General features: G+C 42.7%; 1 protein-coding gene across 1 annotated transcript; it reads left to right on the top strand.

The window, feature by feature from the left end:
* Positions 1–27,946, top strand: EIF4EBP2 (eukaryotic translation initiation factor 4E binding protein 2). The gene is made up of 3 exons (XM_045842257.1): positions 1–482; positions 20,381–20,566; positions 21,527–27,946. The coding sequence occupies exons 1-3, from the start codon at positions 338–340 to the stop codon at positions 21,556–21,558; spliced, it is 363 nt and encodes a 120-aa protein (XP_045698213.1). The 5' UTR covers positions 1–337; the 3' UTR covers positions 21,559–27,946.

The following is a 27,946-nucleotide window of genomic DNA, read 5'->3' as shown; positions in this document are numbered from 1 at the left end:
CCGCCTTCGCCCGCTTCCGGTTGTCGTCGTCGCCGCTGCTGCCGCTGCTGCTGCTGCTGCTGCTGCTGCTGCTGAAGCTGCAGGCGGAGGCCGGAGGATCGGGCGGCGGCGGCGGCGGCGGCTGAGAGGGCGGCGGCGGGAGCGAAGCGGGACGAAGGAGCTAGAGGAAGCCTGAGAGGAACGAGCGGAGCGCGCTCAGCTCCGCCTGCTGTCCCGCGCGCCTGAGGATCCCGGAGTAGCCCGGGCCCCCAGCCGCCGCCGCCGCCGCCGCCGCCCCCCGCTTGCCTGCTCTCCTGCCTGCCCGCCGGACAAAGCCCGAGAGCCCGCGCCCAGAGCCATGTCCTCGTCCGCCGGCAGCGGCCACCAGCCCAGCCAGAGCCGCGCCATCCCCACCCGCACGGTTCCCATCAGCGACGCCGCGCAGCTACCTCATGACTATTGCACCACGCCTGGGGGGACGCTCTTCTCCACCACACCGGGAGGTGAGCGCTCGCCGCGGCGCCCGGCACCGTGCGGTCCACACCGCGGAGCCTGCAGCCGGCTGCCTCCTCTGTCCCACTAGTCTCCCGCTGCGGTCCTTTAACTTAGGGCGTGCCCACGCTGGGCCTCTCCCTTGGGCCAACTCTCCCGACCCAACCCTGCCCAGCTCCACCAAAGCCCCGTGGGACTGCTTTCGGGTACCTTCGCATTCTCTCTTGCCCGAAACTCGATTGGGCGCGCGTCCATTCTGGAAGAGTGGCTGTCCTGTCGCGGGTGGGAAAAGGGCCCCTGTTCCCGCTTCGTGGCAGATTTATGCACTCGACCTAGTTTTCTCCCCCCTCTCCTCCTCCTCCCGGGCAAATACGTCTACACTTGGCCTTGCACTCCCTCCTCATTACTTCTGCTGCTTACATGCTGTGCGTTTGTGCACGTTAATGCTTGATTTTGGAGCTGTCTCCTAGGCCTTTTTAGAAAGGAAGTTGGGAAGAGTAATTCGCTCGTGGGACCTTGCGATGGCTTGTTTTGCTGCTTTCAGAACACGAGGAGGCTGGAATGCGGAGTGTGGAAGCCTCGCCCAGCGCTATCCTGCTTTGACAGCATTGTTTACTTGGCGGGCGAGGCCTCACGGGGTTGGGGCGGGTGAGGCGGGGGCAGTCCCCAGGCTGACGGAGAAAGTGATAAAGTAATGCTCAAGTGATAGCCAAAGGAAAGGAAATGGGGGCGGTAGAGCGCGGCAGACTTAGGGTAGGATTTTGGTAGCGGCGCGTTTGGAGATAGATCGAAGAGGCCGTTATCAAGAAGGACACCCTGGTCAGTAGGATTGCCTGATTTTGAGGAAGGGGCAGTGCAGAGGGAGGTTCCTGGCCATTGCTTTCCGAGTACGACCAGGAGCTGTTTACAAGGAAGCACACTGGGGTAGAGGTGAAGTTTTGAATTGGTCACGGGAAAAGGGAGCTCAAAGGTTGTGTGTTCTCTGCCTGGGCTGTTCTCCAAAGGGAGGAAACTGGAAAGAGGGACCTTATTGAAGGGAATGGTGCTTCATTTTTAACTTCAGAACTTTGCCTTCTTTTGGTGATGGGGTGCCCGGTCACCAGAGGGCTGGGACTGCAGTGGCAGCCCCTGCATTCTCCGAGGTTGCTAGATCGTTCCTGTGGTCTGAGCTCGCCAGTCGTGCTGCAAACAATCCTGTGCAGTTAGACCTTGGCGATCCTTGAATCCCTTGCACAATTGCAAGGAACCTTAGAGTAAGAAGACCTCCTTGCCAACAAGGGATAAAAATCTGAGTGCTCCATAGAGGAATCTAGCCAGGCCATTCTAGGGAAGGGGTGGCTGGCTCGGGAGACTTTAAAGTGACCCAGGCAGGATAAGTTCATAATGTGTATGGAGAGCTGTGTTTAAGGAAGGTTGAACTGCAGAACAGTGGAGTTTTTAGTGAGGTGGCTTACCTCATTGGAGAAACCTCCCTCCTAACCTGATCTATTCAAGGCCCACCCCTGAGCATGTTTTTAATCATGAAAGAGTTTGGCAGACCAGAATCTGCTCCAGATAGTGTTGCCTTGAACTTGAACTGACAGTTTTAAGAAATGGATATTGTTTTCTGAGGTGATGGAAAGGAATTTATAACTTTCAGAATTCTTTGTGGTCAGTAAATGTCTGTGCTTCCAACAGACATTTCTGTGCTTACCATATGTCATAGTAACATTTGCAACTGAGCTATGTATTTGGGGAAGGGATTAAACTTTTAGCTATATAGTAGTGATTTTTCAACCTTTTTCACCTCATGGCACACATAATCACTAAAATTCCGCTGCACACCAAAAATATTTTTTGCTGATCTAACAACAACAAAAACATATAATTTTGGTTCATTCACACCAGATGGCTATTGTTGTGTTGGCTGTTGTCATTTTTTTGACAATCTAAGGGAAAAGAGGTCAGTGCCCCTGACTAAATAGTCAGGTATTGCATATTGCATGCTTTAAAAGTTCTTGCAGCACACCAGTTGTCGAAAATTGCTGCTAAATAGTAATCATTATTCCCCTGAGGGAAGAGACACAGAGGGGCATCCTTTTGGCATATTTCTTTTAAAATAAAGGCATAGTCCTTAAGCTTTACTTTAAAGATGGAATCCAGTCTAATGGTCTGGATTGGTTCTGAAAATGCTTAGAAGACACCTGCCAGAACTACTGATTCAGTTATCCTTCCTCCCAACACACACCACTGCTTTCTCAAATATCACTTAACCTGTCTCCGGATAGTTTCTACACTGTTTTTTGTTTGTTTGTTTGTTTCAGATTTAAATACTTGTCATGTTAGCTCATATATTATTACATTAAGCCTGTATTTATTGGTAGAATACATTGTGCTCTTTGGATTTTTAACACAAAGACTTACTTAATGTGTGTAGAGAGTATAGCACTGTTGCAATTGGATTTAACCACTATTTTATAACAGTTAACACAGTGCTGTTTAGCTGTTCAATAACTTACTGATTTAATTTTCCCCTTATGATTTGTTCATTTCTCTTGCTACATTCTTCTTCCCTGTCCCCATGTAATTTTATTTCCCAGAACCAAGGTAGGATAGTTTGTTGTTATTCCATTTCCTCCAGACAACTGAATTAATGCTGTTAGATGTCTTAAGTGAGCCTTGTGGGCCCAATGCAGAGCAGTGCACAGAAGGGATTCACAGACATTAAAGTAGGATATGCAGTCCTTGCTCTGAATGGTCTTCATTTTCTTGATGAGTGTTGAGGATGGATAAGATTATTAGTTTTAGAACAAAAAAATTGAATAGAGTTAAGTGCTAGCTTATGTATTTCAGACTTGAAAACGTTTAGAAAAATGAGTCAGTAGACTTGTGTTGGAAATCTCTATTTACTGGTAAGGAAGGGAATTAGCATTTCCTGTCTCAGGAGTATGCTACACGTGTCAGAGCATTCCAGAGTAACAGTTGGTGTGCTGAATGCCCAAAATCACAGGCGGTAAACCCAAGGCCCGCGGGCCGAATCTGGCCCTCCACCTTGTTTTATCCGGCCTGGCACCTTGTTTCTACCCAGCGGCAGTGCCGAGCTCTCGCTTAACAGTTAAGGAATAGTTACATTTACACAGTCCTAACATTATATTTGGCCCTTTGAAGGCAACCTCGAAGCTGATGCAGCCCCCAGTGAAAATGAGTTTGACACTCCTGCCCTAAATGATCACACTGGGCAAGGACATTTGATTCCCCCTCCCCCCCACCACCACCACCTTTAGTTCTTTATTCATTAGGGACCAGAGAATATAGTCTACCCTTGAAAAGGTTTCTCAAAGTTGCCTTCCTGCGGTTTGAGAAACGAGAAGTGGGTGAAAACACACTTGCTGTAACCTCTTAAATTTCTCATGTTACTTTTCTAATTATTAGGGAAGAGGAAAATTTTTGTTACAATAAATTCCAGGCCAAAAAAAATGCCCTTTGATTTTACTTTAATTTTGGTTCTTTGAGAAGCTATTCCTAGCCTCAGTGGAAGGTAAAGTTATTATAGTTCGCTTCACTTTAATGACACTCTGGTTAGCTGAGAGAAACTGAGGCTCAGAAAAATTAAATAGCTTGTTAGCGAGTGTCAGACTGCTAATTAATAGCAGCAGGTAGCCTCAAATTTAGTGTCCTCTCCTATCCCAGTTTCCTCCTTCACTATCATAAGACATTTATTTTACTGAGAAAGGACGTTTTCCAAATATTTAAAGAGACTTTTCTGTCTCTTGAATGCTAGCTAATGTGATTCTTTCTGCTACCTTATTCTTTTCGTAAATTCTCAACTGTCCTTCATGGAGACTTGTGCTCTGGGGAATTAGCAGAAACATAGAGACCTCTTTTAGCCTTTCTTGCTGCCCTTTTCCCGCCTTGCATAAGAGCATCATCAGCTGTGGAAAAGTATGCTGTTGCCATAACAAGAGCACCAGAGGGGAACTAACAGTGATGCTCTGAACTCTTGTTCATGCCTTTATTTTTTCTCTCTGCCAGCTGGAAAGTTGCTGTGGTTGGTTCACTGGGCCAGAATTACCTGAGGCCATTGAAAAAGTCTGTAAATAAAGGAGAAGACAAGAAGAAGGGGAAAAGAATCTGTTTGGATTATTAGTAAAATAAGTACTTTTGGGGGAGTCCTGAGTTTTAATCTGGTTCATTTCTTAGAGATTAATAGAGCTCTTTGTGTAGATATGAGAAAGGAGGTCAGTTTCTTGTTGTTGTAAAATTTCTAACTCAATGACCTTGGGCTGAGTTTATTCTAGGGCAAAAACTTCTGAACAGACATGTACTATTTGGCTCTCTAGCTTTAGTTAGTTAACCAAAGGGCTTCATTATTACATGTGAGAAGTGCATGAAAAACATAATGAAAGGTGTTCAGTCATTTTGCTTTGTGTTCAAGGAAGGTGGTATTTACTTATCTCAGAGTAACACAAATTAACATGTGTTTTCATTCCATGGGAGTGTCAGCTTCAGTCTCATATTCATCAGCTGCCAAAGTGTATATCAAGGAAGACATAGTTCATTTTTTTATGTTGGGGGAGTTTTTCTGATGTGAAACTGAAGTCTGAGCCTGGGGAAGGCAGCAGCCCTCATCTCCTGGCTCAGGGCAGCGCTTTAAGTCAGGTGCAGATTGTCAAGTAGGTGGCAGCATGCACAACAGACCTGTGCACGGCTGTCTTCCGCTCTCCTGAGGCCGGTGATGAAATAGGAAGGATGAAAAGTAGCAGATTGTAGACTAGCACTCCTGGGGTTAGTTAGCAGATGTTGAGGGCTGGAGTCTTAGAGACATTTTTATAGGAGGGAGTCTTGCGTGGTTTACAGACACTGTAGGCTTGGTCACTTATGTGTGTAAAGGTTTGCAGATCAGACAGGGTAAAGTTAATGTGCAGAAAACTAGTTCATCTGGTTGGAGAGGAAGAGAGCCTGAGCAGAACAGTTTGTTGGTGAATGGCAGAACTTCGTCTTGACTCCCAAGACTTCAGATGAACAGATTAATATTTAAAAGATTTTTGTTTCCCTGGCTGGTGTGGCTCAGTGGATTGAGCGCCCACCTGTGAACCAAAGGGTCACCAGTTTGATTCCTAGTCAGGGTATATGCCTGGGTTGCAGGCCAGGTTTCTGGATGGGGATGAACGAGGGGCAACCACACACTGACGTTTCTCTCCCTCTCTTTCTCCTTCCCTTCCCCTTTCTCTAAAAATAAATAAATAAAATCTTTTTTTCACAGAAGATTTTTGTTGCTCCATTTATACTAGGATAAAAGTCATTTGAGACTTGCAGTCATTCAATTTACTGAATAGGTGAAGCCTAGGTTATCATTTTCAAATATTTTTTGTCATGCAACTTTGTTTTGTGAAGGTCCCTTAAAACCTGTATGCTCCTTACCACCCAGCAGCTTTTATCCAAAATGTGGCTAATGTTTAAAGATCCTCTTCACCTGGTTCTCAGGTCAGAGCTTCAGGCCAAAAGCACAGAATTCTTTGAGTGCTGACAGATAAATAAATTATCTTTCACATCTATAGGACAGCTAGCCTGACAAATAGAAGCTGTTCATTTCATTGAGTAGTTTAAAAAAGTAAAAAATCTTAAGAAGAAGCAAGGGTATTAACTGGAAAATATTGGGTTAACTGGAAAAGTTTGTTTTTTTTCCTAGGATGGCTCTAGTAGCACTTAGTTGTCTTTAACTTCATTTGAAACAATTTTGTTAGATTGTGTTGTGACAGCTGTCATATCAGCCTGCATGTAAAAAAACTTAACAAAATGGGTAAATTTTTGTGCAGCCATTTTAATACTGAAGATGAAAGAAAATACGTAACATTTTCAGCATATTATGCTTTATTATTTCAAAAAGTAAAAACACAACTGAAATGCAAAAAAAAATTGTGCAGTGTATGAAGAAAGCACTGTGTAGATGTTAGCTGTGGATTTTTAAGATACTTTTTATCAGGTTGAAGATGTTCTCTTTCCACTCCTGATGTGTTCAAAGGGGGTTGGTTTTGTCAAGTGCATTTTTTTGTGTGCATCTTTTGAGGTGATTGTGTGATTTTTATTCTGTTGATACAGTGGTATTACATTAATTGATTTTTGGATGTTGAACCAGCCTTGCATTCCTGTGATGAATCCCACTTGGTCATTGTATATAATTATTTTTATGTGTTGCTGAATTGGGTTTGCTAATATTTGGTTGAGGATTTTTGCATTTGTACTCATGAGGAATATTAGTCTGTATTTTTCTTGTGTTGTCTTTGTTCAGAGTGTCAAGGTAACACACCTCATTCAATGTTAAATTTTTAAGAACTAGCCTGCCATTTTATAGCAGGAGTGCTGACAATTTACTGGTGAGAACAGACCATGGCTCTCTACGTTCTAAGAGGTATGTATCAGAAAGTGTGAGAGGCTTGTGATTCATCATTTTAAGATGTTACAGTTAGTTATTTGAGCCTTAGAAAGGAGCTCATCTCATCACCAGAGACCGTTTGTGTTGAGTTGGGCTGCTTTTACATTGAAGTGAAAATGCTCTCAGATTTGAGAAGTCCCTCAACTATTAGGTATCAGATAAGAACAGTGACCTAGTCCAGTGATCTTCTAGTAGGCTTTTGTCTCTTATAAACTTTGTTGATAGAGTCCAAGTTCTTTACTGCAAGTAAAAGTTGGTGTTGATAGATACGCATTGTTTTCTTATTTTTAAAATAAGTACCCATGAGGACTGAACTTATGAGGAAAGCACATAGTTGGAATGAAAGCCAGATTTGAATCTGTGTGCTTTCCCCTTACCAATAGAATGATTCTTCATTAATTATTAGCATTATAGACAGAGGCTGAGCCGTATCTGTGAAATCTAGTCCACAGAGAATGGATGCAGGATGCAGTCAGGTCCAGTTGGATCCTGGGAGATCAAACCAGGATTTCTTGGAACTTGGGCCTGGCTTTTCTTGTGGAGAAAAAATATTTCCAGATGAATGTTCAGGCCCAAACAGAAGAGGACATATTTGGTATACTTTATTTTGATCCAGATTTTCTGATGGCCAAGGTTAGACAGACTTAAAATCAGATGGCATTTATTTGAGATTGGTTTGTGATTTACATGCCATTTTGGATCTGGTGCTACCTTAAAAGATCACTTGTTTCAACTCATTTTGCAGTCAAGACTCAAGAGAACCATACTTGTTTAGAGGACTTTGCTTATTTGTATTGATTTCCAAACTCCTGGGTCACTGTGTGATCTTTCACAAACACTGTTAACTTCTTGGACATTAGTATCTTCATCTGTAAAATAACAGGCTTCCTGCATGCAAGATGCTTTTTAAGTCCTTTTTCAACACTGGACCTTCCGAATAGGAGCATAGTCATCATCAACTTTCCTTTTATCCTAGGAGTGTCTTCTGTGATAGCAGTGTCCTAAGTGATTGGGCAGGGAGCCATCATTCTCCTTAATATCTTGGAAATCTTGATCCTGGAAGTTATTGGTACATGGAGTTAGTCTAAGGACAGTAGGGTTGGCTTTGCACAGTCCTTGAATATCTTCCATTCACCACAATAATTTAATCATGCTAAGTTATTAGGTCACGAGGCTCCAGTTGTACCTTTTGTTGATATAAAAATTGTCCCTTTTTTGGTTTTATTAGCACTTTAGGGATTTAATGGTTGCACACACTGAACGTAGGTCAGCCACCACCCACCTCCCTGGAGGGTACTGAGTTAGGCAGCAGCTTTGAGATTCCTCTGGGTTCTCTGGCTTGAAGCTTTCAAGAGTCTGTCTTTTCATCCAGAGCCTGCGTGAAGAACAGATGCTGAGAACCAGAGTTTGTTCAGCAGTGAGTGTTCTTTAGTCCAGTCAGTCAGACACGAACTCTTATCACCTTCCCAAGTTGGAAGAATAAAAAGCAAAGGAAACTACTTTCTTTATAGTTCTGTCTGCATTTTTACTTATTTTCTTTTTCTTTAAGATTTTGTTTGTTTATTTTTAGAGAGACTGGAAGGGAGGGAGAAAGAGAGGGAAAGAAGCTGTGCGAGAGAAACATTGATCAGTTGCATCTCACACACTCCAACTGGGGACCTGGCCTGCAAATTAGGCTTGTGCCCTGACTGAGAATAGGACCGGAGACCTTTGGGGTCACAGGCTGGTGCTCAATCCATTCAGCCACACCAGCCAGGTCTTCTTATTTTTCCCTTAAGAGGGAGTGTGGCAGGAAGAAGCTGACTTCCTTTCAATAGAAGCACTTTGCTGCTTGTTCATCTTCTATTTCTTTCTTTTTTTAAAATATATATATGTTTATTTTTAGAGACAGGGAAAGAGAAGGAGAGAAACATCAAAGGGCAACAGAAACATCGATTGGTTGCCTCTCACACGCCCCCAACCAGGACCTGGCCCACAACACAGACATGTGCCCTGAGGGGGAATTCAAACCACAGATCTTTCAGCAGGAGGACACCCAACCCCCTGAGCCACACCAGTCAGGGCTGTTTTTCTTTTAATCCTCACTCAAGGGCATATTCATTGATTTCAGACAGATAGACAGACAGACAGACAGACAGACAGACAGACATCAGTGTGAGAGAGAAATACCACTCTGTTGCCTCCCATACGCACTCCAACTGGGGATTGAACCTGCAACCTTTTAGTGTCCAAGATGATGCTCCAGTCAACTGAGCCACCCAGTCAGGGCCATCTTCCTTCTGTTTCTGATCACTTGGTGGGCTCTTACATGAGGCATAGATGCAGAAATCTCCAGACTTCCTAATGGAATACTGAGGTTACTTGCCAAGTGCTTTGTTTCTTTTAAATTCATTTTCTAGTTTTGAAGGATACCTTCCTTCCTCGTGGCCCCTGCTGCCAGTAGGTCTATTATGTATATATATTCACAAGTACTTTGGGGTCACCTTTTTAAAAATTCCTTGTGATTTTTAAAAAATGTTTTATATATTTACTTTTAGAGATGGGAGAAGGGAGGGAGATACAGAGGGAGAAGAAAAACATCAATGCAAGAAAGAATCATCAGTCGGTTGCCTCTTGTATGTGCCCCTACTGGGGATCGAACCCACAACCCAGGCATGTGCCCTGACTGGGAATCAAACTGGCAACTTTTCATCTTACAGGAGGATGCCCAGACAACTGAGCCATTCTGATCAGGACCCTTGTAATTATTTTTTTCCACTGTCCCTTGATCTTAAAAAAATTTGTAGGGGAGAGGCTTTAAACAATGGAAATTTATGCTCGCATTTTTGGAGGCTGGAAGTCTGAAATCAAGTTTATTTTTTATAGTATTAAAATATACATAACATAAAATTTACCATTTTAATCTTTTTTTTTCAATCCTCACCCCAAGACATGCTCATTGATTGAGGGGAAGGGAGGGAAAGAAGGAGGAGAGAAACATTTATGCAAGTGTCGCTGCCTCTTGGGCCCTTCCCGACCTGGGATCGAACCTGCAATCCAGGCATGTGCCCTGAGCACTGGGAATGGAACCCTTAACCTTTTGGTTCACGGGACAACGCTCCAACTAACTGAGCCACACCAGCCAGGGCCATTTGAACCAGTTTTAAGTGTACATTTTAATGGCATTAATTACATTCACACATTGTTTTGTAACCATCTCCACCATGTACCTCCAGGACTATTTTATCTTCCCAAACTGAAATTTCATATCCATTAAACAATAACTCACCATCACCCAGCCCTCTCAGCCCCTGGCAGCCACCATTCTACTATCTGTGTGAATTTGACTACTCTAGGTCCCTACATAAATGAAATCATTCAATAATTGTCCTTTTGTGACTGACTTCTTTGATGCAGCATAATATCTCCAGGATTCATGTAATCTCCCTTTTCTCTTTCTTTTGCATTTATTTTTTTAATACCTATGAAAGTAAGGTTTAAAAGTGGTAGTAACATTAGGCTAATAACAAAAAGCAACATTCTCATGCCCCATGCACCCCCTCTAATCTTCATTTCTACTCTTTAAACTCTTTTAGCTGTTTCTTTTAGTGTTTACCTCTGGATTTCTGAGTAACATGATTTAATGCTATTTCTCTGTTTTTGATATTAACAATTAGCTTTCTGTGAAAGATGAGTGTTTACTTACTATATACATCCTCCCAATACAGGAGGTCTGTCCAGAAAGTATCCAGCCAGGCGCTATGAAAAAGAGACACTTATTGAAGAAGATACAAGAAACATTGTACATAGGACAATAACGCCTCAGTCCCCTTCAAAGTAGGCATCTTGGGACCTCACACAGTTCTCCCAGTCACCATCAGCTGCCCCATCATATTTTCTTGAATCTCATCTATGGTCTGAAATCTCTTCCCTTTCAAAGGTGATTTTAGTTTTGGGAAAAGCCAGAAGTCACAGGGCGGCAAATCTGGGCTGTAGTAGGGCTGTGTCACCTAGGTGATTTGATGTTTCCCCCCAAAACTGCAGGATATGTCATGCACAAGTGGGTACATTGTTGTGATGAAACTGCCAATCACCAGTTGCCCAAAGCTGTGGCATTCTGAATCATCCAAATAGTTTTCACAGAGTAATGTACAAGCTTAATGCAAAATTTGATGGAGAGTTATTGTTCTACTCACTGAGTCATTTTGAATGGGGTGGCCACACAGTACACATGCTCACTCAACAGCGTCTACCACCCCCACTGACTAGTCTAGTGAAGTCTTCATTGTTCATGCATGCGCATTCCAGTCCTCTCGCCTTGGCTGCCCGATTGCATCAATGTCATGCAAACCATTCTTGTTATATTAACAATGGTTGGACTTTTTCCAGACAGGCCTCATACATACTTCTACCTCCAAACTTGCTAATTTAATTTTTAACCCATTTTGGTTAAAATAATAATTATTAAATTTAGGTAAATATTAAACAGATGTGGCTGACACTGTTGGTTTCCAGCCCAATAGTTATTCCACCTTCTTCCGTGCTACCCCAGATTTCCTTTTTTTTTTTTAAGTGATGGTATGCCAGGACCCAGGTGTACACCATGACTACTCTGGCTTCCCCAGTGTCCATTCTGGTGGGCATCTGACCCAGTTCTGGCCAAATTAGATGGGGGGAGAAGTTGCCTAGGGTTTTCAGAGAAAGAGTTTTCTCTTCAGTGGAAAAAGCCCCTTAGGGAAGTCCCATTTGATTCCACACTCTCCCTGCCTGCCTGGGACACTGTTATGTAAGGGTGTAGATCCATCTCAGTTTTGTCACCATGTTATTTAAGCTCTACAATTGGGCGAGTTATGTTTCTGTTCCTAGCTGTGTGTTTGCATGAGTGTATGCTTAATTCTGATTCTGAAAGCAGCCTTAGTTAAACAGAATTTTATGATGGGGTCCCTGTGAAAATAGGATAACTCCCACCTTGTTCATTAGTTTTACTCTTGTGCTTGCTAGTCATGTCGGCACCAAGAACATGCTGGCTCAAGGTGGTAGATTTACCCTAATATCTAGTCACCAAGGGATGAAGAAAATTTGTCAATATATGATAGTAACCCTAGCTTTAAAGGTTTTTATTTGTTCTGATATCCAAACATGAAGACTAAAGTAATAAGTGCATATGTTAAAAACAGAATAGGAAAAGAAATATTGAACAGAAGTGCATAAAATGCAAAGTAAAGTGTCAGTAAACAACTATGTTTAATAGTTTCTGTTTATAGTGCTTTTACTGATTACCATGGTTGCTGTAATTAATGTGAGTATACTACAATTTCTTAACATTAGATAATACCGTTGACTTTCTGTTATGAAAGATGAGGGATCCAGGATACTTTCATTACTTTCTACTGCATTTCCCCTCTCAATTTACCAATTCCTGTACATTATGTTATCACTTTTGGTTCTTTTGAGTAGTTACCTTTAAAACTCTAAATAATATAGTTAAACCTTTGTGTTTATCAGCTGTAGCTCTCCTCTGCATACAATTATACTGCCATCTGTCCTACCTGTCCTTTGCCAGTAGGCAAAGGACACTTTCCATTTTAACTTCTCAACACAAAACCAAGGGGTATGATTATTTTCATAGAAAGGGAAATGGAAAATTCACTGGAAGGAAAAAAGTTTCTCTAGTCAAGGTCAAATGATTTTTTTTTAAACATTCCACCAATTGATCATAATCATGCCCTATTTTATCTTGTGTTATATGCAAGCTGTGGGTTTCTTATGTGGTCTTTTGATTTCCCTTAAGGTAACTTGTTTCTAACTATAGAGGTGATGGCTGACATTAAGTCAGGAGGACATAAACATGACAGGCAGTTTGGAAGAAAAGTGAATTACTGGGAGGTCTTTGCTTCAGAAAATATGTCTCTGTGCATGTGTATAAGAGACACTGAGTGTTTTAGGTTTTCTAATTGGTTGTCTTGGATTTATGCAATTTCACAGTAAAAACAATATTTAACAAAGGAAATAAAGGGTTTTTTTCCTGGCATTTTATTCATAGTTGAGTCTTAATGTTTTTCATTGAATAGTTTTGGTTTTTTGAATGTCATATGTTTCTGAATTACCCCATAGACTCTTCAGTCACTGAGAGGTTGACTCCTCTTTTATTGCTAATTGTCTGCTACAATTAATTGTTTTTAACTTGCAGTGATCTAAAATTCAAACACGTAAAATACCATGCTTTTGTAATCATATTTTCCCTGGCTGTATTTGAGACCATTAACAGCATCATTTAAGACTAGTTCTTCAGGGTGTCTTCCTTTCTAAATAGTTTATTTTTTTTGCATTCAAATCCATGTATCCTAGGAATCCACTAAAAAAATTATTAGAAGAACTATTGAGTGAATTTAGCAAGGTTACAGTGTAAAAGATTGGTGTACAGAAATGAATTGCATTTCTACACACTTGCAATGAGCAATACAAAAACAAAACCAGGAAAAACAATTCCATTTGTATTGGCATAAAAATAATAGAATACATGGGAGTAAATTTAACCAAAAAAGCTAAAAACTTATACTATGGGAACTGTAAAACATTGCTAAAAAAAAACTTTAAAAACCCTAAATAAATAGAAAGGCATTCCATGTTAATGGATTGGATGGTTTAATATTGTTAGGATGGTAAAAGTTTCCAAATTTATCTATACATTTAGCACAATCCCCATGAAAATCCCAGTTGACTTCTTTTGCCAAAGTTCACAGGCTAACTCTAAAATTCATGTGGAGCTTTTAGAGACCTTAAAATAGCCCCAAAAATCTCAAAAAGAAAAACAAAGTTGGAGTATTCACACTTCCTTATTTCAAAAGTTATTACAAATCAAGACACTGTAGTATCAGGTACTGTCATAAAGATAGATATAATAGAGGAATGGCAGACCAAAAATAAACCCTCATGGTTATGGCCAGTTGATCTCTGACAAAGGTACCAAGACAATTAAATGGTGGGGGTGGGGGGGGGGGTTCCTTTCAACAAATGATACTGGTGTATTTGGATATCCACATGCAAAAACTGAAGCTGGAGCCCTGCCAGGTGGCTCAGTTAGAACATTGCGCTGTGCACCCAAAAGTTGGGAGTTCAGTTCCTGGTCAGGACACATACCTTAGGTGGTGGGTTTAATTCCCGGCTGGAGTGCTTACAGGAGGCAAGGGATTGATGTTTCTGTTGCACATATGTCTCTCCCCACCCTCCACCTCCTCGTCTCTCTCTAAAATCAATAAACATATCCTCTGGTGAGGATTTAAAAAAAAACAACTGAAGCTGGATCCCCATGGTTGAAAGACTTAGCTGTAAAAGCTAAAACTATACAACTTTCAGAAGAAAATGGGCACAAATCTTTATGACCTTGGTTAGGCAATAGTTTCTTAGAAATGACACCAAAAGTTCAAGCAACAAAAGAAAAGATGTAAATTGAACTTCATCAAAATTAAAAACGTTTTCCCTTCAGAGAACACTGTCACTGAAAAGTGAAAAGGTAACCCACAGAATAGGAGAAAATATTTGCAAATTGTATATGAATAAGGGACTTGTATTCATCATATGTGAAGAACTCGTAACTGTGGTAAATAGACAGCCTGTTAAAAAATGGGTAAAGGACCTGAATAGGCATTTCTTCAAAGAAGATATGTGTTGGAATGGTCAATAGGTTTGTGAAAAGATGTTCAAGACCATTAGCCATCAGGGAAATGCAAATTAAAATTAAACCACAATGAGATAACCACATCACACCCACTAGAATGGCTATAATTAAAAAAAGGTAAGTGTTGGCTACAATGTGTATGAATTGGAACCCTCACACACTGCTGTTAAAAATGTAAAATAGCCCTGGCTGATGTGGCTCAGTAGATTGAGTGCTGACCTGTGAACCAAAGGGTTACTGGTTCGATTCCCCATCAGGGCACATGCCTGGGTTGCCGGCCAGGTCCCCAGTGGAGGGTACACAAGAGGCAACCACACATTGATGTTTCTCTCTCTCTCTCTGTCTCCCTTCCCCCCTCTAAAAATAAGTAAATAAAATCTTTTAAAAAATGTAAAATGTCTGGTCACTTGGAAAGCAATCTGGTAGTTCCTCAAAAGGTTAAGAACAGTTACCATATGATCCAACAATCCTACTCTTAGGTTATAGGAGTAATATCCAAAAGAAATGAAAATACACAGAGTGGGGCAAAAGGAGGTTTACAGTTGTGAGTATGCAAAGCAGTTTATTCTTGTTATTGATTATTGTATTTTTAAAATTATTTTAAGATTTTATTTTTTTTTATTCTTTAGAGAGGAGGAGGGAGAGGGAAAGAGAAACATCAGTGTGTGGTTGCCTCTTGCGCACCCCCCCACTGGAGACCTGGCAGGCAACCCAGGCATGTGCCCTGACTGGGTATCGAACAGGCGACCCCTTGATTTGCAGGCTGGCACTCAACCACTGAGCCACATCAGCCAGGGCTACTATTGTATTTTTTATATAAACAACTGTAAACCTACTTTTGCCCCACCCTGTACAAAAACTTGTCCACACAAAAACTTGTACATGAATGTTTAAAGCAGCATTATTCAAAGTGGAAACAACCCAGATGTCTGTCTACGATTAATGGATAGAATGTGATATATTCCTACAATGGAATATTTGGCAATAAAAGAGAAATGAAGTACTGATAAGTGCTAAACACATATGAAACTTGAAAATATTACTTAAGTGAAAGAGGCAGACCATAGTATATAATTCCATTTATATGAAATGTCCAGCATAGGCAAATCTAGAGACAGAAAACAGATTAGTGGGTTTCCTGGGGCTGGAAGAGGTTGGAGGAGAAGGAGAAGGGACTGCTAAATGTACGCAGGTTATCTCTGTTGATGACAGTGTTCTAAAAACTGATTATGGTAATGGTTGTACATTTCTGTAGATATACTAAAAACTATTGAGTTCTACACTTTGAGTGAATGAATTATATCTCAACAAAGCTGCAAAAAAGTACCCTATCACCTCTGCAATCAGAAGTTCTTCAAAGTTTCTCTTATATCATCTCACACATATAGATAGTTCTATTACTTCCTAGTTATTTCAATTAGTTTTTTTTTTAATCCTCACCATAGGACATGGTTTGTTTGTTTGTTTGTTTGTTTGTTTGTTTGTTTAGAGAGGAAGGGAGGTGGGACGAGAGACAGTGAAAACATTGGTTACCTGCTGTATGCACCCCAACCGGGGATCAAACCTGCCACCTTTTGGTGTATGAGACACACTACGACCGAGGTAGCCTCCCAGCCAGGGCCCACTTACAGTTTTTTAGTGCATGTGTTATTGCTAAATTTAATTTAGAAATAGAAAGCTTTTATCTTGTGCATTTTTCCACCACTCATCTCCAGTTTCCAAGCTTGGTGTATTGCAGAAATGAGAATAATCTTGGTCTGACTTGCAAGTTGAATGTTACAGCATTTCACAGTGAAACCTCGCCCTTCTGAAACCTAAGGATAACATCAAAAGTGTGTGTGTGGAGGGGTAATAGCAGATGTGCAAAGTCCATCCACTAACCCCCCTTCTCTCTGTTCATTGGAAAGCCATCAGGCCCCCTCTCAGCCCACTTGCTCTTATTTTACATATCCTTCTAGAAAGCAGACCACTGATTTCCAAACCCAACAGATTAGGGGTTTTAAGTTTCAGTGGGTGAATGGTGTGCTATTAATAGAATCATCCCCCTCCCCATTCATATGTTGAAGCCCTAGCCCCCTAGGTGAGGGTATTTGGAGATGGGGCTTTTGAGAAGTAATTAGGTTTAGAATAGGTCTTGAGGGTGGAGCCCTCCTGATGGGATTAATGTTCCTGTAAGAAGAGACTCTGGAGAGCTTGTTCCCCCTCTTCTCCTTTTGAGAGTGCGGTGAGGTGGCTGGCTGCATGCCCACAGGGGAACTCTCAGCAGAAACCGTTGATGCCGGCCACCTTGGATCTTGGATTGCTCAAGAACTGTAAGAGAATACACGTGTGGTTCTGTTTAAGCTATGCTGTCTATGGCGTTTTGTTATGGCAGCCCACACTGACTAAGGCTTGGGCAAAAGGCAGTTCTTAGCCTAAGAGTAAGGGAGGAGACAAACTGCGGAGGGAGGGGTACGAGCACAACCCTGGCAATCTGAATTCTGTGCAATGTAAGGAAAATAAAGAGCATCAATTGAATAGGCCCTGAGACTTTCTAAGTGACAACATAGTATTAAAAAATGATTTTCCAACCTGGCTGGTATGGCTCAGTGGATTGAGTCCAAGCCTGTGAACCAAAGGGTTGCTGGTTTGATTCCCAGTGAGAACACAAGCCTGGGTTGCAGGCCAGGTTCCCAATAGGGGGCACGTGAGAGGCAACAACTCTGATGTTTCTCTCCCCCTTTTTTTCCTTCCCTTCCCCGCTCTCTAAAAGTAAATGAATAAAATCTTTTTAAAAAAGTGATTTTCAAAATCATAACCCGATTCATCAAGAAAGCATTGAATAGTTTTCTGTTTAAGGTAGTAAAATATTTTAAATCCATATTAGAAAATTTTTTATCTAAACTACTTAGAATTATTCACTTTTTGAAAGTTGAACTGTTCTCTGCCATCTAAAATGACTCATAATTTCCAGGTGCCTTTTTGAGTTGTTACAATTCTTATTTTTCAAAGCAAAGAGGTTGGAGGTAAATTTCTGCATTCCTTCTCCTAAAATTATATTTGAAACAAGATATAAGACTTGTGTCTTTTTTAAATAAGGAGCAAATGATTTCCAGTTTTTCTGAGTGTTCTAAGGCATTGGAGGGAGGCATACAAAACTGTTCCGCTAAGGTTAGGATCATGGTCCGTCACAAATGGACTACAGGCCTGTATGTGTAAATATTTCTAACAGTCAAACTAGGAAGCTAATTCTAGCCCACTCTCAGAAGACCTAGAGATGTCCTTTGTGAAGTTTTGTCCTTTTTCTGTATCCTTTAGCCTTATAGGTGAAGAAGCCCCGCTAACAGCAGTTAGAGCTGTTAGCCTGGTTTGCGCCATGCCGTCCTTCAGAGATCAGCATCTCTACCAGCATCTTCTTTTATTACCAAAGTTCGTGATGCTCCTTTAGTATTCTGAAATAAATTTCTTAGGTTATATAACCTACCTATTCACATAATTTTTAAAATTGTGTATTTCTCTTTCATGTAAGAAGAAATACAGAGATTAAGTAATTTCTAAAATGTATAGAAAAACAAAAACACCCTCCATCACTTCCCTTCACCTGATCTTGAAAAGTGGTGTGTTAGGGCAGATGACTGGTGGTCTGTGTTACATAAACTGCCTGCCACACCTGTGCTTGTTTACCCTGTTATTTATGCTGAGTGGTATACCCCTCCACTTCTGACAGCTCGCTTCCACTCTTGGAGATCATAGTGACTGAGGCGCACGGGAAAGGGGCTGGACTGGGAGTCAGGAGACCTCAGCGTCAGTTCAGATTGTGCCCTGGTTGGCTTTGTGGCCTTGATTAAGCCACTTTTCTGAGTCTCAGCATCATCCATCAAAGTGATCTCTATTGCCCCTTCCATCACTGTCTTACTGATTCTGTCATATTTCATCTAGTCTCAAAGTACTGTTTCTAGGGTTTGGGAAGAAGGATGAAGCTGGGTTCCTAACTTTAAGGAACACTACAAGACTGGGGAACCTGAAAAAAATATTAATTTCCTGGTTCTAATGCCAAGGATTTGAATTCAATTTGAATGTTTTTAACAAGCATCCCTGTTGATGCTCATACAGATAGCTGCAAAAATGCTATCTTGGTAGATTCTAAATATGGTACCGTATTTTTCTTAATTTATTATAGAGAGGGTGAGAGCCAAATATTTTATTTTCACATCTTATAAACTATAACTATGACTGTGTGCAGTGTAGTTACAATAGAACTAGACAGTAAAAAAGAAAGTTGATAACCTGTGGAGTTGGTTTGAAAGTCTTAAAGATTTTTATTTTAAAATGCCTTCATATGCTAATAGATTCCCATCTGAATCTGAGACTTAGTGATTCTTTCCTGGGACAGATTTGCAGTATTAGTGAGAAGAGAGTGTGGCTAGTACTTAATTTTGATTGTTAAAGCAAGGCTGGTCGGGGGTGGAGGGTAGTGTCTCTGTTGGCCATTTCCTCACCTAGTTTGACACTTTTCCATCTCATGGAGAGGAAATTATTTACTGGCATTTGCATAAAGTATCACGGCACCACTGCAGCTGTTACTCCCAGGAAAATTACTGAGTTTATAGCTCATTTCCCAACTGTTTATTTAATGTTGGTATTATTTATTTAGATTAAATATTCATTTCCTTCCTTTCTGGGGAAGACCCCAGAGTTGTCATTCCTCTGGTAGTAAATGCCTTGCTTTTTCCCACTTGCTTACTCACATTTCAGCTAGATTAGCTGGCTGTTGTGCTTATTCTTCTGTTTCCTGGGCTATAGCTGTCACCTGTTATTTGAGGAAATCTGCCTGAGCCAGACTCTCCTTGTTATAGTATGACAGGATTCTTTCTTTTTACTTGGAATCTAAAAGCATTGATCAGCAGATAATATTTATATTCTGCCTCTTTAAACTATGTAACTTTGTACACAATTTTATTTTCATTCTCTTTAGCCTAAACCCTTAAATCAGGTTTTTCTTCCCTAGATTTAAGCCTAGTATGAGCAAGATGCCTTCACATGACTACCTCCCTTTGTTATTTGGCCAGGGATGGCTAGCGTTCTGGTCCGCCACTGCCCCTCCCTCCTCCCCTGTTTGACAGACACCACCTCATGGTCCCCACATTCTCTCCTCCTGAGCTTACTGGAGTCTGAGAGTGGGCAGCGGAGCTCCAGGCATCCACTGCATTAGGCCATCATCAAGCATCTCTAAATTGTCACTTAGTTTTTTGTCTTATTTGTAGCCATTACTACCTTGGGAAGACCAGGAAAGAAGAAATAGATAGCAGCAGTTTTTCTTAACTGTTTATCAGGTAAAGTGCACTCCAGAACTGTTACAAAATATTTTGGTAGCACTTACTTGTAAGCAGACCCCTTTGTGAAATAGGGGACTGGCTGCCAATTTCATGTTCTACTACCGCTCTGTCTGGGAAGAATGTCAATCTCAGTGCTTTTAACCTAAAGGTGGCTATCTGCCAACTTTATTTCAAACTCTGTTGGAGATCTACTGAATGAGTGGGACCTGCATCAGACATAAACAAGCCCTGGCCCTGACATAAGGAACTCACAGTCTTTAGAGGGGCAAACAGATAAACCACCGTCCTGCAATAGGTCATGTGCACTGAGTAAGATGGGGGGAAGAATGATTTTCTAGAGCTGTGTAGAGGAAGCGATGTTGGGGCTGAGGCTCGAAGGATAAGCAGGGAGTTTCCCCAGAAGGCGAGGAGGAAAAGGTATTCCAGATGGCAAAGGGGCCAGGGTGGTTAGAGCCAGCCCTATTTCCTCGATTTGCAAAATAACCCCTTAATTTATTTAAAACTCTTTCCAATGATGTTTTCCAGGAACCCGAATCATTTATGATCGGAAGTTCCTGTTGGATCGTCGCAATTCTCCCATGGCTCAGACGCCACCCTGCCGTCTACCCAACATCCCAGGAGTCACCAGCCCCGGCACCTTAATCGAAGACTCCAAAGTAGAAGTAAACAATTTGAACAACTTGAACAATCATGATAGGAAGCATGCAGTTGGTAAGAGAATGCCGGAACTGGGAACCAAGGAGGGGGCCCTGGAAATTTGAATGCCAGTCAGCTGTAGTTGAAAAATGCCGAAGCCTCAGTTATAACTAATGTTCAGTTATATGTCTCTAAGATTCCCACCTCCCCCTAGTCCCCTCACCAAGGTGAATTGAAATGTTCTGGAAACCTTAAGTTTAAATCAGACTTCATCTACTGGGTGCAAAGGAAAAATCCAAAATCAGGGAGTGGTACATTCCAAAGATGACTCCTTGAACTTAGGCTTTATGGGACTAGGGAGAACACATACCAAACACCTCAAAACCGTTCAGTAGTCCCCATTTTCATCGTTTTTATGGTGTGGGGAAAAGCAGTATGTTTTTTCCCCTCTTTTCTAAGATTGCCTACAATATTTAAATAGCCCCTACACACACACATTTAGTGATGAGTCCTCACTGTCTCTGGCAGCAGGAGCGGGAGGTGGAAACAACAGCCGGCCCCTGAAGTCCACTGCAGGTTGCACTCCGTGACCCACGTACATGAGCCAGCACGCTGCCTCCCCAAATTCCAGATGAGTTTTTAATGGACAATTTGTCAATTCAAAGCAGGGCCAAAGTTCAAAGCCTCCAGCAGAGTGTGCCAGTGTGATAGATGGCATGCCCTGGAGCTCCTGCTTTGCCAGCCTGTGGAGAAAGGGACACTGAGGAAATTTTCACTAGCATCCTTTTCTTCAGATGCTCCTTCCCATTGGAGATTTAAAAGCTGTTCTTTCTTTCTTCCCCCAGATTAAAAAACCCAGCCAAAGTGAAGCAGGATAATTGTTTTAAGGTAGCAGAAAAAAGGGACAGTTTGAATTAATTTTTGACCCTCATGCAGAGGAATGACAATTAAAGCTGTTCTGCTTTTCCTTTTTGTCTTCTTCTTATCTTTTTCATTTGAAAAGATAAAACCTCTTATCTTTTTCATTCTAACCAGGAGATGATGCTCAGTTTGAGATGGACATCTAACTGTCCTGCAAGGATCAGAAGAACAGCAGCAACACTGATACCTGTGTAAACCTGATGTGGCCCGTAGGATCAACAACGAAAACACAGAGGAGGCGGTACCAGCGGTGCCCGTTGCAGTCTCCACCTCCTCTTCCTCTGGGTGCCAAATGATGCGAAGATGAGCTTCATCTGACCATTTCCTCTCCCTGTTTCCTGTTCCCCTTCCCCATTAGATTAGATGGAAGGCCCATGGCATGTTTATGTAGAACTAAGCAGTCCACAAAGGAAAAGAGTTGAATTCTGACTTCCCTAAGTCATTTTCATATTGAGAAATACACCACCCACCCCCCCAAATTTTTTTAATCCCAAATCAAATACCAACCTATCAACAAATGCCAGCAGGGAAGTCTGGGTTCAGCATTGTTTGTGTTCTTACCCTGTGTCTCTCCTCCTTGTCTCCAGCCCACGGTTCAGTGCTACAAGAGTCTGGGTTTGGGGTCTTCAAAACAAGAGGGGGAAAAACAAGAAGAGAGATACTGTCCCTCTTACCCTGAGGTGTTTGTCCTTGGGGCCAGCACAGGTTGAGCAGCTCTTGGTAGTACTACCCCGTGACTCTGTTCGGAGCTCTGCTTCCCCTCCACCTTCTGTCTTTGGTGTTACAGTTCATCTTCCCACTCCTTTCCTTAGCACAGGTGTGCAAAAAATTCTAAGCCCTCTGCATGAGAAGGGGGTTGTCGATAACCAGCTATTCTTTCCTCTCCTTTCATTCCCCCCTGCTTACATCATGTTGCTTGCCGTCCTGGTGTGCTCTGAGCATCCAGGTGATTTCACTGCTCCCAGAGCAGGTCCATACCAAGTGACAGGCATTTTGGATAAGGCCTGATCAAGTATCCTGAAGATGATACTTAAAAATGATTTTGGAAGAGCATTGACTCATTTAAATGACTAGTCTCAGTGGTCATTTTTCAATCCAATGACTATTGTAATGCTTATCTCAGGTTGTAGTTTTTTCTATTTTGAGTTTAGGAAAGAACTAACCTTTTTTCCTTTGTGGACCTACTTTATTTGGCTGCTGAAGTAGATAAGCATGGGCTTCAAAATGTGTTCCTCCCCGTTTTCTTGCCTTTCCCATTGTACTCCGAATTTTTCCTTTCTTTTCCTTCCTCCCTGCCTCCTTCCCTTCCTCTTCTTTCCTTCCCCTTTCTCTGCCAGCCATTTTTCAAATACACATCAAAGATACCTCACATGTTGGTATCTGATAATATCTGTCACTTCTCTTATCTGAGGAGTGACGTTTTATTTTTTAAGATGACTACAGACCTATTTTTAGATATGTTTTCAGTACAGTTTTGAACAGCAACTTTTTAATCACATCTTCCAGTGTCAGGAAGGTGAGGAATGTCTGTAGGCGAGTCTGCTGTCCCCTTTGACCAGCCTTTGTCTCCTGCAGCTCTCTCCTCCCTCTAGTTTTGGGTGTGCATGTTTGGCATTTGTAGTGTGTGGCTTGTACAGCTGGACCATTCTGCTTTGTCGTGGGTTGTACATGAACACCTCCTTCTTGTCCCTTACCCTGCGCTCTGTCATTCCCCCTCCCTGGCCGCTCCCCTGACTATGGACTGGCACAGTAATCCTGGGAGAGTGACTCCCCGCTCAGAAAGACTAATGCCTCTGTCCCCTCATAGAAAGACAAGTAGCCTGGCAATTCCTATTTGGATTCAATGCCCTGAACCCTCGTATTAAGAGATCACAACCCAGGGTGAGGGTAGTAGGCCAACTGGCTAAGAAAGAAAGCTGTTTTTCTTTTGAACTCTGAAAAGATTCTGTTTGCAAATACATTTTAGATGAGAGAGAGGGTGTGAGAGGGACTTTGTTCTGTTTTCTGCTATGAAATGTGAATAGTTCAGAGTAAGACCTTTTGTGATGGTTGATGTCTCTCAGGAATAAGCTGGACCTCCAAAGTTTTGGAGATGCTTTCAGTCTCAAAAATTAATGATCAGAAAAGTACGTTATGTCTATTTGTTTACTGTATTCCTATTCTGATTATTATTAAACTCCAAATTTGGCTTTACATTCTCTTGGAAAATCTCAAATGGCACTATATTTTGCATAAGAAGCTTGCTCAGGACCTCTTTGTCCCCTGGGAGCATGATCCTGTGGGAATGGAGCTTTTTATTCCCCACCCCCTAGCCTTGGCGTCCTGTGGAGTCTGGCTCCTGCAGCCAGTGGGTCTGTCAGTGAGCCAGGAGAGCATCCCCTTCCTGATCTTCATCGTTGCGCACGAAAATTCAGCTCCCTCACCAAACAGTGGGGAGTGGAATTAAAACATGACAGCATGAGTAGTATTAAGACACCATTTTTTTTTATTTTTTCTTTTTTGGCCATCTTGAGCAAGCTACACATGGCCGCCTAATCAGAAGCTACGTTTCTAGGGCTCTTGGGAGTGTCGGCTGCATGGTACAGCAGCAGCCCAGCCCCTTCGCCTTCCGTGCAAGGGCTTCCTTCTTGCTCAGTGCGCTTCCTGGAGGCCGTTTCTGCCCGAGATACTTTGACTTCATATGTTGATGTTTTAAAGATGATTTCACAAGGCAAAAGATAAACTTTCAGCAGATGACACCTTTGGCCATGCCTCAGAATTGTTTCCAGGGCAAGCCAGAATCCAGTAGGTGGTTTACTTCTGGATGTTTGGAAGGAAATTGAGATAAAGCCCAAAATGAGTTGTCTATCCTGGCTTTTTCTTGGGGAGGAAACACCCTTAGGGTACCATTTGAGTGAGATGGTTCTTAAAATCTTAGCGTTTTTTTTTTTGTTTTTTTTTTAATGAGGAAACCATGTTTCTGTATTTCTGGGGACAGTACATCTTCAGCTAAATGACATCTTCCTCTAAATTCCAGCAGGCGACATGCATTGTCATGGTTCTGCCTTCTTTATAGTGTGGCTTCCTGAGCTCACCACTTCCTCGTTCTGATTAAAAAGCTACCACATTCTCAAGGGCACAGTTGTAGGGAAACTGGCTTGTAGGTATTAGGCTTCCAAGCCTAGAGTTTTGCCCTTCTGCCTCTGTTATCTATTGCTGTGTACCTACCCCCGACCTTACAATCTCAAAGGAACAAATATCATCTCTCAGTTTCTATAGGTTAGGAATGCAGAAGCAGCTTAGCGTTGTGGTTCTGGCACTGCAGTCTCAAAGTTGCAGTCAAGATATTGTCAGGGTCTGCAGTCAGTCCCTTTCTAAGCTCGTGGTTGTTGGCAGGATGCCTCAGTTTCTCCCCATGTGGGTCTCTGTAGGGCATTGTGCGTGTTCACACACCATGGCCGCTGGCTTCCCCTGAGTGAGTGATCTGGGGGGAGGGAGGATGAGGGGGAATTTGCAGTGCCTTTTATTGACATTCTGAAAGTACACACCTTTACTTCCTTATTTTATTCCTAAGAAGCAAACCACTAAGCCCAGCCTGCACTCAAGGGCGGAATTAGGCCCCACCTACTGAATGGAGCATATCAGAGAATTTGTGGATACCGCTTCATCCCTAACAGGATGAAACCAAGCCAATGGCAGTAGGGGTTAGGTTTAAACTAGATGATATGTTGAGAGAGACATTGCTACTGGAAACAGTTCTCGAAGGTGTGTGTCACCAAACTGGGATAGAAGATAGACTTTCTTTCCTGAAAGCTCCCTGCTGATTTTGAGAGGAGTGGCTGGATATGGCAGTTCCCAGAACATAATACCTGTACACTTGCCTGACTACCAGCAGCCCGTAGATGCTGCTTTGTAAGTTCTAGGCTTGGTGTCTCTAAGACTCGATACCACTTACATGCTCTCACTCCTGGCCAGGAATTGACAAAGGGAAGTGGATCCTTGTAGCCGATCCACTAAAGCTGACCTAATCGGAGTCAGGGTTGCCCAGCAAAGGGCGCAAACCCGAATTAGATGTTGAGTTGCTGAGCTGAAGGGAGGCTGTACAGGAACGCATCTTGAGTGGATTTACACTCTGCCTCTTAGCAGCACTTTCTTGTCTGTAGCCCTGTTTTCTGCAGAGTTCAGATTCAGGGTGGAAGAGATGGGAGCGTCTAGACCAGATCCACCAGAGTTGATGCCTGACACCTGTTCTTCAGCTACCCCAGCCGAAACCGTCTTGGGTCAGGTTTCACCCGAGAAGCTACTTGTCAAAGTAGGGAACATCTGGGAATTAGGAATGGCTGTGCTTCATGGTTCCTTTAAGTCCAGTGCACAGGTTAACTCTGGGCTTCCTGGTGGAAGTGGGTTTTCAAAAAACCGGTCTTGTCTTCACCCCTGAGAGAAACTTAGGGGTGAGGCTCGTCAGTTCGGCACATACATTCTCAGTGACTGCTGTGTGGCTGGGCTCCCACACCCGCCAAGTCTTTAGAGAGTTCCGACATCTCAAATATGTAGGCTCTTGTGTGGATTTACACTCTGCTGCTCACCAGCACTTCCTTGTCTGTAGCCCTGCTTGCTTGAGAGTAGGCTTGAATGAAAGCATCGCTACTGAGGCAGCTGTGAGTAAAAAGCTATCTCTTCCAGAAGTAAGGAACTCATCTTTAAAGCACCTTCAAATGAATCTTGCTTTCCTCCTGATTTTAAAGTGGAGTCAACATAGACAGTGATTTATTTTTGCCGTTTGAGTTCCCAGCTCTTTGGGATTGTTAGTACTGACCTTCCCAGTTCAGACATTTCCATTTCAGTGCAGCCTGCTAAACTGCGTAGGTGTCGCCCCCAGAGCCCAGCACTCAGCCAGTGTGTATTGAGCGCCTGCTTTGACTCAAGACCACTGGTGTAAGGGCTCGTATTGACAGCAATATCCCAGAAATTGCACCTTTTTCCCTTCTCCCATCTTGGATCCTCAGTGGGGCATTGAGCGTCTTGGCTGCTGAAGCCCAAGCCCTCAGCCCGTTGCAGTTTCCTTCAAAGAGGAGGCCCAGTGCCTTTATGTGAGTCAGAGCTTTCCCTTGGCATGTTTCTGGCCTACATGCATACAGGCAGCTATTTATTAATCTGCGAAACCCAATCACCCACCCATGGCCTCTGGCATGGGGCACTAGTTGTTTTGTTTTAAAGAAGCGTTGTTTCTTTGGGAGGGCAGTTTCTGTCTGTGCTTGGGCAGGGGACATGGTTACCACACATACGCCCCTGCCCCCGGGCCTGTCCCCCCATCCCTCTCAGCTTTTAATGGAAGAAGTCCTAGTTTGACGCATTGGCTCTCAGTCCTTTAGAATGCTTGGACCCTGGGGGCGTTTCCTGATCTAGTAAGGGCTTTCCAGTTTAGTATTGGAGTTTCCATGGGGCTAGGTTGCAAAAATTTTTACTGAAGACTAAAGATGATGGATGTGTATTTTTTCAAACAATCATTTACGTCACCTTTCTCATGCTCTAGAATTCTATTTACATTTCTTTGGGTTATTCCTGGCAGTTGATACATTTTGGCAAAGCTTAGATTCAGAAGTCTTACAAGGCCCTCTTCGGATGGTCGGTGGTTTCTCTCTGCTTAACCTCTGCGTGCGGCCTAGCAGACCACACTGTGTGGACGCCTGATGGGAAAGACTATCGTGACGAAGACACATTCTGGGGTACTTAAACCCCAACCCTGCCACCTTTCTATCAGCAAGAGGTGCTGCAGAATCATTTGGCTACGTTGAAATTTGCAAAGGGAGCTCTTGTCGGTTCTTAAAACCAGAATTCTTAAATCCTTCAAACTTAGAGAATTCCATGAATCTAGCACAGAATATCCATTTTTGCCCCATTATAATCCTGTTCATCTTAATCGTAAGAGGGGCGGGGAGCAAAAACCAAGTCCCGGCCAAGGGTAATTTTCCCTTGGAACTGGGAGAGCAGGGAGGAACCCTGCAGAGACGAGGGGTGCGCTGTGCAGGGAGCCGGCACCATGCCTGCGCCTGAGGGTGGAGGGGTGGGGCCCATCTCTTCCCACCGCGGTGAGGAGACCCTGCTACCCAAGGGTAAACCTTAGAGAACGTGGCTTGGAGGGCCTGGTGGACATACATATTCAGATGTCCATTTTAATCATCTTTAAAATGTTTTATATGTTAAAAAATGCCCTTCCCAGTCTTAGTGACACCAGTGGCCCAGCTCCAGCCCCAGCCGTTCTGTTCTGAATGGAAAAGCGGAGACCGCCAGTTCCTGCATCTTCCCTCCGTCCCGATCCCTCCTGTCCGCTTCCCTGCCCTGGACGGTGGCAGAGGGCACCCGTGGCAGAGGGCACCGTGCAGCCCTGAGGCAGTCCTGTGTGATTCTGTGATCAGTTGTTTTGGGGGTTTTGTTTGTTTCGTTTTTGTCTAACTGTCCTTCCAAACCAGCAGGTGTTTGGAAAATTAGGGGAAAAAATAAATTCTCACCAATGGTTGCTGTTACAGTTAAATCAATAAAGATCTTGAATATTAA

The sequence above is a fragment of the Phyllostomus hastatus genome, unplaced genomic scaffold (genome assembly GCF_019186645.2).
Source record: "Phyllostomus hastatus isolate PE091 unplaced genomic scaffold, TTU_PhHast_1.1 phas_contig_38, whole genome shotgun sequence".
Classification (NCBI taxonomy): Eukaryota; Metazoa; Chordata; class Mammalia; order Chiroptera; family Phyllostomidae; genus Phyllostomus; species Phyllostomus hastatus.
Note: the sequence above shows the minus strand (reverse complement) of the source record. Positions and strands in the feature narration are given on the sequence as shown.

Excerpts from the sequence above, each read along its gene's own strand:
- EIF4EBP2 (XM_045842257.1), top strand. The coding sequence starts at position 338 with ATGTCCTCGTCCGCCGGCAGCGGCCACCAGCCCAGCCAGAGCCGCGCC. Across the intron at positions 483-20,380 it reads CTTCTCCACCACACCGGGAG|GAACCCGAATCATTTATGAT; the intron begins GTGAGCGCTCGC and ends GATGTTTTCCAG. Across the intron at positions 20,567-21,526 it reads TGATAGGAAGCATGCAGTTG|GAGATGATGCTCAGTTTGAG; the intron begins GTAAGAGAATGC and ends CATTCTAACCAG.